Here is a 19931-nt window from a genome sequence, read left to right on the forward strand (position 1 = left end):
CAAAACGTAATCTCATATAAATTTTTCCCAATTATCTTTCGTGTCCCGCTTGTCCCAATTGCTTCACGTGTAACATGGCAAATACAAATGTGTGGTGCCCCATCTCATCCAAGCCTGGATATAATATAGAAGGGCGCGCCCTATTGATCCCGAAGACGAATTTAGCTATTTTATGAGATGAAGGGAATACGAAATAAAAGTTGATAAAATCTTTTGGTAGCGCATATATGCTTATTATTTATTGTATTATCACCAGAACTCTGGAAGTATACAAGTATTTTTCTTATTGAAGAAGAGATCGAAATCAAGTCAAGTGTTTCTGGTCGGGTGCTTGTTTGAGTTCAGGTTTGAGTACAAATGTACAAATAGTTAGCTTATTCATTCAATGAATTTTGCTCTACAATTTTATATTAATTCTGCATGTCGTAAAATGATATTTAATAAATTATATTCAATAACTATATTGTAAAGCAGCTCAGTTGGAACATTAAATTTATCACGTTAAATTCAACTTAATAAATTTTGCGTAATTTTTCACTGAGGTTTAGTTTAGAATAACCAGAAACTGTATGTTGCAAAAATTGTCAATAATTCTTTTTCTTTTTCAATATTGATAAACTTTTTTTTGTCCAGCCTTCTCACGAATGTGGTAAAGCCGAAAAAAACAATAGTTTTTGATTTCCATTTTTAGTATATTGGGAGGGTTTGCGGTGGTTAGCTACTACAAATATAATAGGAAATCCCTTAAATACCATCACATCTCCGTGACGACGGGGGATAATCACACTGGAAAAATTAATACATATAACTTAAATATTGCGGTATTTGCAATAAAACAAACTTTATAAATACGGAAGTGTTTTGTATGAATTCAAAGAAATAAAGGAGATAATTACGTAAAAGGTACAAAATTCGAAAGCAGTTGAACAGTAAAATTATTATTAATTTTGCATCACTTTAAAAGTATCCTATTACAGAAAAAGTTATTCCGTATTTCATGTCTAGTCGAGCATCGATATTGTGGCGGCTTTCCGCAGCACATCCTTGGTCTGCTTATTGATATAATGATATGGGTATATATATGACTTTCGTGAAAACAGACATAAATTACCCACTTCAAATTGCGGAATGGGTCAGGGTGTCTGAACGCCAAAGTTTAGTAATGTCGCAGTAATATGGTCTGATACTATATGTATTCCGATGTGCCAAACAGTGAAAGATTTTTATAATTTAGTTTCAGAACTGCTATAAAAACTAACAAAGTGTGGGTAAATATACTGTAATTTGCGTTTCTTGATTTTACAAGCTATAGACCAGACCAGACAGGGTCCTGTAATATTACATTGATACGCTGATAGAACACATTTTTCACATAACTATAATAGTTATTGGGAAGTATTCAATCGTCTTAAATAATGAAGATTTTTATTTATTTTTTGACAAATATTTAATATTTAAAATTTTTATACCAATTTTCGATAGATAAGCAAAATGGGCGGAAAATAAAAAAAAATGGTTCTTAAAAATTTGAGTTTTAATACTAAGAAATATAATCAGCATGTAGAAAATAAGAAAACAAATATTGTACTGAAATTTTATTCATTAATTTTTCAAATGAGATATAAAGCTACTCTGCTGCTATGTATTCTAATATACTCACTACGCTTGTAATGTTATGTATCCAACAATTCAACAGTATCTTGGGATTAATGGAAGATCAATTTGATAAATCAGTGAACGGTAAGGGTAAATGTATTGTTTGTTGCATTATTATGTTAAGATTTATTTTATTTTATTGTATTGCTTCTCTCTTTTGCTTATTGATCTTATTTTGATATTGATCTGTTTTGATATTGATTTGACACGTAATTTAGGAAAATCTTAGAACTTTAAATGATATAGATCTATTCACTATTGTATGTTACATCATCGTTGATATAATGATTTTGATATTGGTCTCTTATAATTGAGCAAACAAATTAAGCTTAAAAGGATCCGAACCAAAAACTATGCCCTATCGTAACTTCATATTTTATAGACATATATACTAAAACAATAATGAAAATAAAATACCCAAATATAATAATTCAATGATTTTATTGAAACAAAATATACCATTGTGTTAGGATTCTATATTAACAATATTGAAAGAATAAAAACGTATAAGAGAATTAAATAGTGGTACGATACAGTTTTCAAATACAATGAGCTAACAAGCCTAAAAATTAGAAGTTCAGATCGAACTAACTACTATAAATGCAATAATAATTACATAGGTCATAGATGAATCTTTATCAAGAAAAAAATTCAGCAATCCTCCTATTGTAGTTTTCTGTTACATTATTCCATTTTTATATGAGAGAGATAAAAATGTTTGTTACAGAGGAAAATGCAATCGCTGAATCAGTAAGAATTTCTGATTCTTGGAATTCTATGGTTGATCAGTCAAGAGTGGAAATTTTCAATGCAGCATCCTCTTCTAGTCATATCAGACCAAGAAAGAAACGAACAGTTTCAACAGGTGAAGTAATATGTTTAAAAAGAGGAAGGTTTTCAAGGCTCGTATGTTTCAACATTCGGGCATCATCAAATCACATCATTGAATTATAACTAAAAAAGTTTAATCGAGTAATTAAGGCAATTTATTGAAACAAGTTCTATTTCAGAAAACAACGCGTGTGTAACCGGAGAGCATAATTGCGGAGAAAATGCAGTTTGTTTGATAACTTCGTGGTCTGATTACAAATGCAATTGTAAGATTGGATTTGTATGGAATGGTAACCAGTGCACAAGTGAGTTTTTCAATCCTGAAATAAGCTGGACGGTACGATAACTTTATGATATTTAGACTATGAAATCTTAGATTTACAAATAATTAATCAATTTTATTTGGGGAAATCGCTTAATTTTGGCCATATATTATATCATGTGAGTAGAATTAGAAACATGACACTTTAAAACAGAAACATGACACTTCAAACAAAGCGGAAGTAAAAAGGAAACTCGAATCTTATCACGTTTTAAAATAATTGCGGAGAACATAGTTCGACAAATCCACTTAGCTCATAGACGAGGTCAAGATGTCTAACATGATTTGTCAAATCTTTTAAAAAAAAATGTAATGATAGATTTGTAAACTATTAGTTTTTGTCCATGAATACAGGTCACATTCACGATTTAATTGTAAAACTAAAAATTGAAATACCAAGTATAGGCAAAAGTAGCTTTTCGTAAGCTATACTACTACTTTATAATATATTGAAGTAGAAAAATGCTCAACATGTGAACTAGAATCTTGACAGCAATGTCTGACAATGTCAGAATGTCTGACAGCAAAATTTTGAACAAAGTAACAATTTATGTAAATATGTAATTTTCATTCCGCAGGAGCTAAAACTATTTATATGGTATCAAATCAAGGAATTTCTATACAGTTGTCGCTAAAAAGCAATACATACACTGTAAAATATTTTTGTTTGTTTGTGAAAAAAATAAGTATATATCCGTAAAAATACGAGCTGTGGTGAGGGGAATTTCGCATTAGGAAGCCATTGCGTACGAACATTTTGTAACACTTCGTATTCTTACGTTTGTTTGGCCAATTGTCTGAACATTTGGGTATATGTCTGATTGGTGTCGCGTTTGAAAACTTGATTATTTTTTCAAACAACAAATATTCCTGCAGACGTATTGCCAGAATGCGCAATATAATGGATCAACTGTAAATCCACAGTCATTCTGCAACTTTTGAAAGAGGTTTTCTCATTAATGGCAAGTTTGTTGTATAAACAACAAAGTTTTGAAAATAGACCGAAAACACCCTTCAATTTTAAAAAAGTCGTACTGCAAAACAGAAACCCTGTATTAGATTACAGGAAGTTGTATACATAAATATTACTTCTTGCTCATCCGCTGTTGAAAATGTCTGAGCAAAATAGGGTTAAGATTAGAATTGATTTCACATTTTTCTTTTAATTCAAATTTTATTCAACTTACAGATAGTTTTTATTTATGAATTTTTAACCAGTTTCTCCCAAGAAATGGATTGATATAATAATTGTTTACAAAAATAAATTCTCATTGGACCTCCTGAAGTATGCGCACCAAGATGGCGCACAGCCTGAAATCAGGTTGTGTACCAGGTTAGGTTTCAGGTTATGCGACATCTTGGTGCGCATACTTCAGGAGTACCGTCTCATTTTTGGATATGATATATATATGGTCCACACTATTTATAAAAAAAAATGAACGCAAAGATTATCCGGCATCATAGGCTATCAATTAAGGGGTCTCATTTCAACATCAAAGAAATTGTGATGAATCTAATACAGAAAGAAACAAACTTGCATATATACTAGCCTTTCATAAGCTCAAACGTCAACTAAGAGTCTCAAAGCAGCACAAACCAAAAAATGAATTTCAAATCAAAACACCATGCTATTAAAGGACGAACAATATACGTCACCAGGGTCAAATGTCGTGGCTGTTTTATGCGTTGCTAGATTTTCAGACATAAATCAACACAAAGTACTGTCCTCCGAAGAATGATTTGTATTTGCTACATATATAATTTGATTAATAAAAATTTCTGCGTATTTCCCCAAATTTTTTGAACTGTTGCTGTGTGATTGTTCGGTTACTTTGATAAAGTCAGCTATTCCCAAAACAATCATTTATACAGGGACTGATGAAGTATACGTTCGTCTGAATGGAGTATTTTCTTCAAATGCTGGAGTTAATCGTGGAAGAGCAGAAATTTTCCACGACGGTGAATGGGGAGCAATATGTGATGATGGATTTGGTATAGAAGAAGCACAAGTAATTTGTAGAATGGCGGGATTTATAGACGCGTTAGAGGCTCCTTTAGCTGGATATTATGGACTACCGGATGTGGATGTAAAAATTTTGATTACTAGTTTGGATTGTGATGGAACGGAAACAAGCATAAACGATTGTAAGCATTCTGGGTGGGGAAATCATTCTTGTAACAGAGGAGAGGAGGCTTCTGTTGTATGTACAGGTATAATTTTCCATAATGATTTTTACATATCTAAATCCAGAATAAAATTATTCCTGAGGGTATTAAATGAGATAGAAATTTAATACTATATATCGGAGTTTGGTGAAAGATTGGAGGAACTTAAATATTCACAAACAAAACTATTCTACGTAATAAAAACAATTGGAAATGAAATTTTTTTCAAACAAACAAAATACTGAATATTTTACGAAAAGATAATTTTTTTTAACTCAAATTTTGTTTTTTCTAATTTCCAGGTAACACAATTCGTTTAAGAGACTCAAAATATAATTATGAAGGAAGAGTTGAAATATTTCACGACGGAGAATGGGGAACAATTGGTGATGATTCATGGGATAACCTCAATGCTTTGGTAGTTTGTCGAATGCTTGGATTTCCTGGAGCGGTATGGGGAATCCAAGACGCCTATTTTGGCGAAGGTACAGGAAAAATTTGGTTGAATGACGTCTCATGTAGAGGAGATGAACATAATGTGGAATACTGTCGACGTAGTGAGTGGGGGAATCCAGGTGCCGATCACAGTGAGGATGCATCTGTTGTTTGCATGCCAAGTAAGCAGCATTATCCGTGGCTACCGGTAACTGACTTTTTTCAAAAATTTAAATAGTGAAATTTGTTCTATAGGAGAGAGTCGGAAACACTTTTTTTCTTTTACATCTTTTGGAGTAATGTAGAGAAGAGTAAAATGTAGTTTTTAATCAGCGACTAAGATTATACCCAAGCAAGATACACTCACCACCAAAATACCTTGTAAAACGTTTGTCACGAGCCTACTTCACCCCACTGGTTGAGCACATTCGGACACACTTTGGTGCACGGTGAAGGAATTTGTTCAACTCAACAAAAATATCAACAAATCAGAATCGTTATTCAAACATTTTGAGGAACTGCGGAATTTCAAATTTGGAGATTTATTAGTTTGAAATTAATTTTCAATCAAAATATTCCAGACCTTTTTCAGAAAAATTCTTGATAGTTTTTTTCCACATTGGCAGTATAAAGCTATCTCAACGACATACGTATCTGAATAGATTTTTATTGTTGAATTGTCTGTTAAATATTTTAGATCCTTATTATTAAATATGAAATAAATTCATTGTGTTTTCCTTTGAATAATGCGTTATTCCAATCAGGTGAAAAGGCGTTTTGAAAGTTAGATTCTCGACAATTATAATTTTCTTGTAAAAGGGCCGAAGAGTCTCTGAGTGCTTAAAAAGAACAATAATTGAAAGTGTAATTTTTTCCAATGGCCTGAACTGTTCACGGTGTTAAACAAAACAACGAAATCACCAGATATAGAAACATTCGAAATGCCTGGCCAGAGCCCAGAGGCGACTAATTTCCTCTTTCGAATAAATTCAAAAATTTTATGTTTGAATCTGGGAATATATTCCAAATTGGCCCGGAAAATTGCACACAACATAACGCATTCCCAGGTCTTTAAGTACTCAATGGATAAAGGGCTGATATTTTTCAGCAATTATGGTGCGTCTCTATGGATCAACAGGAAAGCATCAAGGAAGAGTGGAAGTTCTGCATGATGGAGAATGGGGGACAGTTTGTGACGAATCATGGGACATACGAGCTGCTGATGTCGTCTGTCGGATGCTTGGATATATTGGTGCAGACTCCGCACGTAGTGGCGCTTATTTTGGGAAAGGAATGGGAAAGGTTTGGTACAATAACGTTAATTGTACTGGATATGAAGATCACATGGATGAATGCAAAATATCGATTGGAGACGGGAGCTGTGGACATGATCGTGACGCCTCAGTGATATGCATACCTTCAAGTACCCCTTATCATACTTTATTGTTTACGCATTGCGTATTCTATATTGTCTTCGATATTATTTTTCCTTTATATGATTCTAATTCAATATTCTCCCAAGAAAATATTTTGATCTATGGTATTACAAATCAATTTACGTTGTAGAAAAGATGATATAAGTGCCTTGTGTGAGCGAAGAAGTTATGTCCATGAGATTCTATCATATGCTTTTTCAAGTTATAAATCTTTTATTTCAGTATCTCCCAGCAAAGTTCGTCTTGTAGATGACAAAACAGGTTTACAAGACAGAGGTCGAGTTGAAATTCTGCATCACGGAGTTTGGGGTACAATATGTGATGATAACTGGGATTTTGAAGACGCAAGAGTTATTTGTCGCATGTTGCAGTTTCAAGACGCGATGGATGCACCAGGTCAGGCTTATTTTGGGGAAGGAAAAGGAGTAATTTGGATGGATGAAGTTGAATGCACAGGAATGGAAACAGACATCAAAACTTGTCCACAGAGAAAATGGGGTTTGCACAATTGTTATCACGACGAAGATGCATCTGCAGTGTGCATTGGTAATTATAATATAGAACAGTTCTTCGCTATTAATTATTTATTACTAAAATAATATCTAGTTTTGAACATTTTACAATATGCTCATAAGGTGTGAATCACTAAACAATATTTTAGCTGACACATTAAATGCTATAATATGATACGACTTTCCTGCTGAAATATTGCCATGAAAATCTGCAGTGAAGTCGTATGTACTATAAGCTAAAAACACCCAACCAATTTGTCAATTAGATGTTGATTGGCCTGGCTCAGTCTAATGTTTAATGCGGTCATTTCTTCAGCTCGCGGCTGGAATATCTTAATTTCATATATTGTAGTTATAAAACTTAAATTATTTAAAATTAGAATAAAAAACAAGGTATTTAATTAGTCTTATATTATGTGCTCAAGATGTTGACGAGTGTTCTTCGTCTGATATGCACAACTGTGATACAAATGCAATTTGCACAAATATTCCTGGTCGATTTGTTTGTACTTGTAAGAGTGGATGGAGGGGGAACGGAATCTCTTGTAAAGGTAAAAAAAAATGGCATATATAATTAATATTTATATAAACATTATTGTTATACAACTTATAATATCAAGATTATGAAATATATTTTTACAAAATATGAGAACAATTATTTTCAAATTTTGTCACACATTTTCATTTGCCACATTTTTTAATACTTATGAATACTACTAAAATATTCGGCACAAGTTACTTTTACTTGTTAAAATTTCAAAACCATATTACGAACAAAGAAATAAAAGGATTTGAAAAACATTCCATGTATTCAAACCAAACGATTTTTCTCAAATAACTACAAACAACTGATATTAATAATAATTTTATAAAACACGTAAAATTGCAGTTTTTCAAATATAACCATTTTAGTATGAGTGTACATCAAACGTTTTTTTTTCTTCTTTTCAGATGTGGATGAGTGTATTGAGATGAATGACTGCGATCCACTCAATGGAATATGCACCAATACAGATGGAGGATATTATTGCTCGTGCCCTACTGGGTGGAGTGGAAGTGGAAGTGAATGCATAGGTAGATGAATTTCAGAAATAAAATGCTCTTCATTGACATTGTATCGGTTGATTGAATAGGAGCTATAGCGATAAACTATAACACAATAGTACTGGATTATGTGTATGTATATAAGTAGACAAAAGAAAGCGATCAACTATTTTTTGTCTCTCAATGTCATCTCTGATTCATCTAACGCTGACATGGGCAAACTACGACTCGCAGGCCAAATTCGGCGAGCTTAGTAATTCAATCTGGCCTGGCTGATGCCGTCACAAACAAACCCAACCTCGAATTTTGATGTTTTAGATAAAAAATAGCACAAGTAATTTGTTGAGATTGCGATTAAATTTGGTTTTGGCACAAGGATTATTGTTTTTGCTTTTGTAAAACTGTAAATATTGTTCCTAAAATGAAACTTTTTGCATCACGATTACTCGACCCGCCAGTCTATTTGGGCAAAAAATTTTTGCCCCTGATCCAAAAACCGTATCACCCCTGAATTTTAACGTTATGATAACAAAAACAAATTTATATTATAAACACAGAATATGCTCTTAGACAGTTTTTGTAATAATCCAATGAGAAAATGTAATAATCGGAAATAAAATAAAACACACAATTATCGTACATTATTCAAGTTTTTTTTATTGCAATTAAACCCATTTTTAAAATTGTAGGGACTAAAAAAAATAGGTTAGTCTGCATAACATAGAATATTTAAGAGTGTGATTTATCTATTCATTTCTCTCTATTCATCAGAGGGATTGACCCTACCGAAGTTGGCAGGTATAATAGCCGGAGTAATCGTGTTTTCACTCATCGTTGTACTGTTGATAAGTTGGAAGTTTTTGAAAGATAAGGAACTGATAATTTGCTGCATGCGCACGAGAGGAAACAGAGAACGAAATCAAGTATTTATATTTTATACTTATTCATTAAGATCAGATTGTATTCTCAGATCCCCTTTTTCTCGTCATTATCTTAAAATTCAGCTATAATACTCATGAAAATATTTAATTTCACCCAGGGATTAGATGAGGATGGGACACCGCGTCCGAATGAAAGAGCTGGAAACGTATTTCATGGTAAAATGAACTTTATCAATCAAATGTGAAATGCCTCTTTGTGCATATGTATATATTTATATTATTTTTTTGTTTTTCAGTGAACGGAAACATAAATTTGGCCTAGCAATTTAATGATGGCCCGAAATTTTATGAAATTTCATGAAGTGATTCGAATATGACTTTGAGACATCACAATTTTTCGAGCAATGCCCTTCTTTGCACCACTGAGAGATGCCAAAATAAACAATAAATCATTTGACCGAGGCGAATATGACAGCGGAAAACACATTTAACAACATTTCTTTTTTAGCTCTGTGATATATTTTGTATTTTATGAACCTATGGCAATCCCAATTATAACAAAAAATTCTCGTATGGATTTTAGACGAAAATAAAATATTAGTAATCAACATTTTTGAAGCAAAATATATGACATGCTTTACGTTGTATTATTTGCTGGCCTGTCCTTATAATAGAGAAACCATAATTATTAATATAATTTTAATTGCGGGCTTTAAAAAACTAGGGTATAACCCATCATATTCAATATATATAAGAGTGCGCACATTCCGAGTTGAAATTTACTTCTTGTATTCTGTCATTTTATGTTTCTTTGCCAAAAAAGGTTCGTAAAATTCTTAAATCATAAATAATACACATTAGTTATGAATATAACAATCTCGTCGTTATTACAAACTTATGGTTTCTCGGTTTCGCTTTTATCTGAAACTGTTGATACTTCTTTTATTTGTCCAGTTGCATAGTTATCGCTGATTGTCGTTCCGCTGGATATTTCCGGTTTATTCAGGTAAAATCTAACTCTTGCATAGCTTTTGCGAACCGGCCCTTGTTGTTGAGTGTTGAGGGCGGTCTGAGTTGTAAGTTTCTGCACAGAACCATATTCAATTTGTTTGTAATTAGCAAGTGTCAAAAAAACTACCAAAAAACTTATTAAAGCGCCTTAGTAATGTATCATCCGCAGGTCTATTCCATACATTATTACACTGAACTAAAATCGATCTAGTCATTATAAATTGGACTAATCGTGTGTATTCAAAATCGGATAAATACTACTTTTTTAAAATTAATTTTCTCGCTGAAAAAAACTGTAGCTCAACTTGCGCTAAGCAAGTAAAAACGTCGTGTAAAACAAATATTACGATTTAGTAAAAATAATGAATTTTGAAACTCACAGTACAAATACATATGCTGAAAACGCATACCAATGTCAATAGGACAACTGAAAAAGAAGAAAAGAATAGGAGATTTATAGAGTGAACAATATTTTCTAGCGGATTCCAGGAGTTGAGACGCTTTTGTCAATCACCTAACGATACAAAAATTCTTCTAAAACACAAGGAGCATGCAAGTGGAGCGCCATCTTGTGGCGTTTGCGTTTGTTAATAAGCATTACAAAAATAAAATGTTTGCAGTTGTCACGATAAAAAAATCAGCCTAATATCATCAAAGTGAAACAGATATGACATCACTTCCAATTAACTATCATTGTATTTATTTCAAAATAGAATTCACGACTGGGACTGGGCTAAAACAACGCTGCCACCATACATTTTAATAAAACTTACTTATTACTAATCCTACGACGACTATTGCAATCCAATTTGGATTAGCACATGTGCATTCACACTTACAAATGCAGGTAAAATTTTTGTCGTCTTTAGAATTTTCCTCAATCTATTTAAAATAATATGTGTGAAAAGTAAGAAAATCCAAACGATTGAATATTCAAAATCGCATGCAATTATTTATTTTATTGACTCAACTTTAGAAAAGCGTAGAAATTTGTTTTGTAAGTTCAAACATTACAGAGAAATAGCTCCCATATGTCAAAATGCAACAAAAAATGTCACATTAAAGTTTAATAAAAGTATGCCTGAAATATAAAATATTATATAATATAAATGATTAACTGGATTCGTGACTTAATCTGTTTTTAAAGTTAATAATTTGAAGGTTTTGTCGGGAACCTTGTTCGAGATTAACTCAAATGCAACTTGAAAAGCAAGGTCGCCGAATGACTCCGATTACAGATATCTGTGTAAAATGAAAATTCAGGTTCACGGGGTTTTAGAAATTTATGTCTTTGAAAATTAATCAAAATATTTATTATCAAATAACGTCATTTGGTGATTCACGACTCTTAAAATTTTGTCACGGGCATTTTAGAGCCTCTTTTCAATTATATTAGTTCATTTAAAAAAAGTTCTTTTGATCAAATTATTTTCTCATAAAAACCAACAAAAATCGTTGATAATTAAAATTAGAGACTTTTTCTATTTTTGCTAAACTATACAAATGGAAGTGAATGAGCCAACTGTGGACATGGGCAATCAGCTTATAGTGATTTGAGTACCTCTGCTTTAAGGAAATTTTATGGGAATTCGTTACATTGCTTTCAATAAAATAAAATTCCGTATGATCAGAAAACAGTATCTTACCTCTTGACACCATGCTATACTTGCTACGAATAACACGATTACTAATTTCCGCATTTTATCTAACCACAATAAAGCAATACTAATCTGATATTGACCTTTGATCTCAGTCACTGCCTCGTTATAGAATCTTTAGCAGGAATAGATGAACTACAAATGCTTTGAATGCACTTTTCAAGAAATCAAATATTTTGGTTTTAGTTTTTAAACTGCATTACTACTGATGAACTATTTTCAAATCTATTTTTATAGTAAATAAAAAGATTGAAAACCGCATAACCAGTGACAATGCAATGTTCGTTTTCAATTTTTCAAATGCAACTTTCTACAGAAATTACCAGTTACCTTATACCGACTGAATTAAATATACGAAACAATATGTTTATATGCAGCAATGACTGGCTGTTGCATTGTTCGCATGACGCTTGTCACGTTCACAGATGTAACGATTAATGAACAAAATTTCGACTGAGACTCGAGATTTAATTATTTGTCTTTTGAACGGCACATATTTTAAAACGATAAATTAATGAGAAAATTGTGTCGGTAAATTCTACGAGAGGTATGACAATTTTCTCAAATTTGGGAAAATTTCCGGACAATTTGATGTTGCCAAATAAGACTGTTGGAAACATTTTGTACACTATAAAGTTAAAATCTAAATATAATATGAAATTATGAATGTACACAGGTTTAAGCGTGACATAAAGTTTGTTTGTAGCACAACGCGTGGTGGACGCTGGTTGGACACGTTAGTGGACATAGCGATCGTTTTGTTATAATGTTGTTGTGGTTCTTGTTCTTCTTTGTCACAGAAAAAATCGCTTTTTTCTCTGATCACCGGAACAATAGCTTTGGAATTTTCAGTGCTCAAAGATTAAATTATTCTCTAAAATGCTATTACTTTTATTTATTTTAAATATTCCGGTGAGCTGTATGGAATTCGATTTTTGTGTTCTACCACGTCATTAACATTTGCCACTATGTAGCGCTACGTGTCCATATATTTGAGCATAGCTCTCTTGTTTTTATTTATATCATCAGGTATACCATATCATTTTATATTATATCGTTCATGAGAAAATATGACAAACTAAATCAATTACTTGCAAATATTTTATTCTAAATACGAGTTGTATCCATTTTATTGCTTATAGTTATTGGGATAATATATTTAATGCCCGTTGATACCGTTGTTTAACCTGGGTTCGATCGAACCCCTGGGGATCGGTGGAGCTGTTGCATGTGTTTTAAGAAGGTCTTCTGGAATAGTTTTTCTCACAATTATGAAAATATCCAAACTTGCGTTGCGTTGTCTCGCACAGATATAATCCTATTGGAACTGTCAATGACGGTTATACTTTAGAAAGTTCACTACTTCGAAAACTCGATTTATCGTCACAGATGGAGCGAGTGTACTTCTGTATGATAGCGTTTTTAGATGTTTTCTGCTTATAGCTTCACAATATCTTAGGTTGTTAGTTACAAACCTCGGGGGTTTAAGCCCAATATTTGCGTGATCGACACCTCATTCAAAATATACTATTAAAAACTACATGTTGCAGACAAGTTGAAAGTCGAAATTAAGATAGCATGAATGAAAGTGAAATCAGATAAGTTTGAAGATTACTGACTGATAAAAGTTGCGGCAAAGGGTATTATAGCAGTTCAATATAGCAGCTCTTGTTGCAATTTATGTTGTTATAACCAGTCGAGAATCCATAGGGTTGATGGTTGATCCCTCTTTGATAATGCATGCCATTTGAATTCAAACCTAAAAGCCTAACCTGTGCACAAAAATAACGCAAAAAATTCATAGTCTATCAATTGAAGACGGTTGAATTTTGTATAACCTGCTGCACAAAAGTAGCTTCCCCTTTTTTTAAGTGCAAATGCTCCTGGTTTTCAACTGTTCGAAACGTTGGATTTCGGCGGAAGCTTGCAGAACAACTTATGAATTCAGCAGGTTCACAAAGGTTAAGAACGACTACTACCTTATACCCAAGAGAATATACTATTGCTTACTGCGTTATATCGCTATTCGATTCAAAGAATTTGGTTTTGGATGTGGCGGCATAAACTGTTCTAAATCAGTATGATCGTCCCTCGACTGACAGCGTTTACAATTCTAGCGGTTGAGTGCACGCTTGGTTTGAAACCAGAGAATAACTTGACTGATTTCAATAAAAACGTAATGACCACTCGTATAGTCACATGTGAACAAAGTAGCATTACATTCAACCGAACCATCAAGCCAAAGTACTAACAGTGTATTGCAGATATACTTTGGGAAACGTCTTGAAATTAAACCATTTTTTTACTAAATACCTCCCAAAATCTGCCTGTTGGTATATTCAGACGGTGGTATGAAACATTCACTAAAGCAATGTCTTACTCCAAGGTTTTTGAAATAGGTTTATGGTTTCCACAAACTTTTCAAATCAATTGATTGTCGAATAAATAACCTTCCGTACATATGCCGTCAGGCGAAGCGTCTGATACCTGCGACCAGAATCATCAACTTTGAATGTACAATTGATTGTTCATAGCGTTTGCTTGAATTTTCCACACTCAGAAAATTTGTATATCACATCCTATTTTACAGTATTGATTTGCTTGAACTATTTTTTGTATAGTTGTTTATCTTTTATCATTGTCTATCATGGTAACTTCGCGAGCATGAGTGTAAATGCAGGAAGTTGAAGAAATTTTGTATTCGACACATCAACTGGGGCAATAATAAGATTATTATGCCAAACAAGAGACAAATCATACACGAACGGAAGAATTCTAACTAATAAGAATTTAAAACAATTAAAAGGTCAATGAGATGAAAAATCATTCTGATCGTTGCTCCTGAAAGAATTTTCTGCTTTTGTGTACTATTTATATTTTAGTTGTGCTCTGATATAATTGTTCCATAATATTAATTGGAGGGTATTTATTATGATTTACTCAATTACCTAATTGCAATAGTAAATAAAAACATAAAAAAGGCAATAAAAATAATTTGACGAATGATTAAAGAGTTCCTGTCGTTTAAAAAACAGAATATTATATATAGCACCAAAATACTTTTCAGCGGTGTTTTACGAAATCATATTCAGAAAAGAATTTTTAGATTGATGAGTCCACACACAATATCAAAGCCGTATTCGGTCTAGACCGGAGATACATTCTACTTGAAAATAAAAGCAAGGCCAAATAATTGAACATCATTCATTTAAATGAATAAATGAATTTATAAATTTAGCACAAAATATAAGTAATATTTTATTCAAATTAGCGGATGAATTTTCTGTAAATAATAAAAAAATTAATTATAAACTATAAAATTATACGGGTCATGTCAAACTTGCTTTAAAAATAATTATGAACAATTGTTGGTAATTTACATGTCAGTAAATCGTATGCCAATAAGTGTCATGGGTGTCGTGAAAATCCTAGAGTGTTTTGCAACATGTATTAATTAGAAAAATTATTTGCAATTTTCATAAATAGTATATTTGCATAATTTTGATAGCTTGCATAAAAAGGTTGTGACAAACAGGTAAAGATGTATTATCGCGAAACCTATTTCGAGTGTCAGACATCGTTTGCTAAAATCGCCCAGGGCGAGGCAGCATCCGCAGACTTCCTCTGAAAAATAATTTATAAATCACATGAATGTTGAATACTTGATGTAAATAAAGGTCGATTGGGTTTCCGTTTTGGTCACATCCTTACATTGAGGAAGGTCTGTGGTTTCAAGTCTGTGGTTACTTTTGAAGCGTTTAGTATGTGAACCGAATCTCATTTTACACCCGCGACATCAAATTTCAAGAATTGAAACATTTTGTAAATATCATTTGTCGGCTTGGTCAAATTAAAAGGTTTGAGGTGCAAAGAATATTGTAGGAAGTAATGGGATATATAAAACTGATCAAAATTCAATCAAAAATGTGTATTGAATGCTAACGAAACTTTTTGTTTATTAGATACACAATTAGGAAAATTATTTTCAAAATTACTAATATATTTACCGATAGACATTTTATGACAACAGCCGCAAGTAGAATACCTGAAAAATAAAAAAATGAACATTAGAAGTTTGACACGTTGAGCTTGCTATCCGTATATTGGTCGTGATATGGTAAATTGTTAAAATTTGCTACAAACTTGATGAAAATTTTATTTAATTGAAAAAAAAAAAGATTTTATTCTGAGAATTTGACTTCAGCAAATTCATATAGGCATTGTGTTTAAATATTTATGCATTAATTGGGATTAGTTTTAAAAATTTGTAGCAGCCAAACAGTCGGTGTATTATGCTGAGTTTTCAAAATTACGACCACGACTGATTATTGACCAGCTAAATTCATGCATTTAGTCGGTAACATCAACAATTTGAAGTTGTCCTATCGGTTTACCACTTTCCCATTATATGTTAAGTATATTTCATGTTTCATTTTTTGACAATTTCTAGTACTATATACTTACATAATATTACGACTATTATAACAGCTTGCCATGGTACTACAATTATTGAGTCATTTCCTTTGCAATCACATTCATTATCACAGTTACATTTAGGCGTTTGGTTGGCTGTACTCGTCATAGCAGGAGTTGTAATCTTGATGTAAAAACAAGAGAGATCAAAAATATTTACCTTTACTGAAGATTGAATGAAACAACTACAAAATAAATTAAAAATAGAATATAGTAAAGATCAAAATAGTTGTTCCATATATATCTCAATACCATGTTAGGGTACAAACGCACAGAAAAAGGATGGATTTCAATAAGAAATCGATAAAGATTAACAAACTTATCGGTAGCATGGGGCCTCCTAAAATAAAGTCATACGACCATTTGTTGGCGCTTCGTAGGTTTTCTTACCCAAGATGACGTACAACCTGAACAACCCTAACCTGGTACCCATACTATGTTCAGGTTGTGCGCCATCTTGATACGAATACTTCGAGAGCACCCATTTGTTGAAAATTATAGTGTGACATAAAGTATTTCAAACTATACGGCTCGTGGCAAGGAAATGATAAAATGCAACATATATTGCAATAGTAAGCGGTAGACTTTTGCTTAAAATGTAAAAAAAGTACGAAAATTACCTATGATTACTGAAATTATAATTGGATCAGCTATCAATGAAATAGTCTGAGGATTTATACTTGTTAAATTGGACATTATCAATTACAATTAAAATATTTGTTTGTGATGAATATTGCAAATTCTACCATTACGATTCTACATAGAATAATATTAATTAATAATGTAGTTCTATAATAGCATGTATTTGAACAGGAAGAAATCTTGCCCACTTACCGCCAATACAAAGCCATTCATCTGAAACAACATCAAGCAACGAATGAAAATCCATATTCTGTTTGCTACCTGAGCCATTTCCTTTTCGAAAGCATTTAAAATGTAATTAGTATATAGTATTTTACAGTGGAATTGAAACCACTATACAGTAAACAAAATAAATAGGAAATCATTAAACTGACGTCACTTCATTAACGTTTGAGGAAATAATTCTGCATTGGGAACATCTATCGTTGAAGAAGTCGTGTTTAAATGAATTCTATTGACTTGACTCATGTCACTTCACTCATGCTAATTGTTAAGATTACTCTCATGTAGTAAATTTGGTAGTCCATAGCGAACCTAAAAGATTCCGGTCCTCGTTGCTTGTTCAGCGACATATTTGTAGTGAAAGCGAGAAAGCGACGTATAAAATATTTTCCTCAAAAATTGACATCCACTTATGATAAAGACGAAAAAGCACAGTTAACAAAATGCAAGTCATTCATTGTCCATTGCGGTAATTGGCCGTGAAGTACGAGAAGTTATATTGGATCGCATGCTTTATGTTACATTGCTTGACTCTCGACACAGCTATTGCATTTTTGGAATATATCAACTCTTAAACTAAATTCCATCCAACTTTGGTAACTTTCTACGTGCTAACGATCGAATTTAAAAGAAAAAAACGATACAGACTTTTGATGATCTGATTAAATACTAACTACTTCAACCTTGTCACATTTGAATCAACATCTTGAAATTTTGATAAAAAATTTTAACAAAAAAAAAAACGCACCTAAGCGTTTGCTTTGAAGGGAAATTCCACCGTGTTGTAATAGTTTATCTGGAGGGCATGAGAATAAACTCTCGGCGTGACGGCGGTTCACATTTTTGCGAGATTGGGCAAGCGATACTGAATTACGTAAGACTGGAATTCAAAACTTCGTAGATAATCGTTTAATCTTGGCCGTCGATAGTCTGAACGCAAATTGCACGTCTATAACACGTCTGACATTTAGCAATGAATGAAGAATTTTTGAATAGCGCACGCTATGACTACAACAATCAATATTGCGCTTATATTCAATACGCGACATTATTCATATAAATCTAAATAATATTAAATACTATCTTGTCCTATTGATTTGATACGACTCGCATCACCAATTTACATACCTCTTGCTGTGTTTCGTTTTTTTCTACTTCTGTAAGTCTGAAGCTGGTTTTTAAAATGCTACAACTGTTATTTGCAAATGTATCAACTGTTGAACAAATGTAAAGATGTCTTTGAATAATCACTCGACCACGATGGCTTAGTCGCGCGTATCGAGATTTTTATCAATGGAAATATTAAGACATGTAGCATGTCCGGAGTTAGTTGACGCAAAATTGTTCATGAAGCCTTTAGCATCTTGGCATATATATATTTGGCATGAGCATGTGAAGGCCAAGAAATACCTCAACCACGTTTAAAAAGGATGTAAACTCAAATTAGGTAAAGATAATAACCGACCACTGCAATATTGAATAATTATAAAAAAACATCTGTAAAATTGCGGCGTTGTACTATCCAGCGCATATATTGTCGTGGTACTTAAAGTATATGGACCCCTAATAGTCAAAAAATACTCAGCATGATTTGCTAATAAACTCATATACTTGATAAAAGATTAACTGGACTTCATTCCCTTCAGTAAATATTGAAGAAAATTTATTTTTACCAGAGTTCGTTTTGAATAACTAATCGCCAAAAGGTAACAAATCAATAAACCCGAGCGCACTTTAACAGAGCTAAATCGAAAGTATTTTATCATATTGAAAAGTTCATCAAATTGCGTTCTGGTATTTGAACAAGTTAATATTTCAAATACTAGAAGTAGACAAATAATATATATACGAAGCTCACCGATCCAGTCTCAATATAACATTGAAAGTAACTCACAAAAGAATTGTGTTTACTTACTTACTCTCAGCTTGAGCTGCTCGTCAAACGGATTAGGTTTAAGCGAAATTTTCTTGAATAAATTAGCAGATGGATAATTCAGCTTTTAGATCGCAGTATTGCGAGAATTAATTTTGAATAATAAGTCACAATAAAACATTCATCATTCTTAAAATAGGTTTCGTTGTAAGAATTCACACTATGAAAACTATGGCATAAACGTTAAGTCAAGCGATTTAAAATTTGAATAGATCAAACTTGCCATTAACGTCCAAGTTTACAATTACCCCTTTAATTAACCCAATCGATATCTTGGAATTTCCCCCTCAACTGTCATATTTTGAGCAAAAGCGGTTGCCACTGCGAATTTTTCATACTGAAACACATGAAACACTGAGGATTGAGAAAGTGAAATTCTCCCATGATGTAATTTCTGTACACGAAAACACACATAACGTCATTCGCACGTTCAATTCAAGTTCAAACTATTTTTACATGATAGTGAATCTTAAGTACAGTTTCTTGTGAACAGTGCTCATGAGTTTTGAAATAACATATTTTGTGATAACAGGTATGTGCTACTAAACGTCAAAACCTAAGCGGAAATATTCTTAAGCGTCAAATGTAAGACGCAAAAATGCGAGTTACCGTGGCAAAATTCATTCAAAACTTAGACTTTGGGTAAAAAAGTTTCCGTAATTAAATAATAATTTTTTTCAAATTTTATGTTAAATCGATCTGTCATGAT

At 32.4% G+C, this 19931-nt stretch overlaps 2 protein-coding genes across 2 annotated transcripts; one reads left to right on the forward strand and one right to left on the reverse strand.

Moving 5' to 3' along the window:
• The first annotated feature begins 1500 nt into the window (after positions 1-1500).
• LOC120332855 (scavenger receptor cysteine-rich domain-containing group B protein-like) lies at positions 1501-10153 on the forward strand. The gene is made up of 12 exons (XM_078119554.1): positions 1501-1740; positions 2384-2521; positions 2667-2792; positions 4682-5020; positions 5278-5592; positions 6519-6833; positions 7069-7392; positions 7784-7909; positions 8310-8432; positions 9174-9325; positions 9442-9499; positions 9580-10153. The coding sequence occupies exons 1-12, from the start codon at positions 1641-1643 to the stop codon at positions 9603-9605; spliced, it is 2142 nt and encodes a 713-aa protein (XP_077975680.1). The 5' UTR covers positions 1501-1640; the 3' UTR covers positions 9606-10153.
• A 4669-nt stretch (positions 10154-14822) lies between these two features.
• Positions 14823-17897, reverse strand: LOC120332990 (uncharacterized). The gene is made up of 4 exons (XM_039400336.2): positions 17260-17897; positions 16417-16549; positions 15960-15997; positions 14823-15576 (listed from the first exon to the last, which is right to left on the reverse strand). Exons 1-4 carry the CDS (start codon positions 17335-17337, stop codon positions 15523-15525), a joined length of 303 nt encoding a protein of 100 aa, XP_039256270.2. The 5' UTR covers positions 17338-17897; the 3' UTR covers positions 14823-15522.
• Positions 17898-19931: the final 2034 nt, after the last annotated feature.

Source organism: Styela clava, chromosome 13, assembly GCF_964204865.1.
Source record: "Styela clava chromosome 13, kaStyClav1.hap1.2, whole genome shotgun sequence".
NCBI lineage: Eukaryota > Metazoa > Chordata > Ascidiacea > Stolidobranchia > Styelidae > Styela > Styela clava.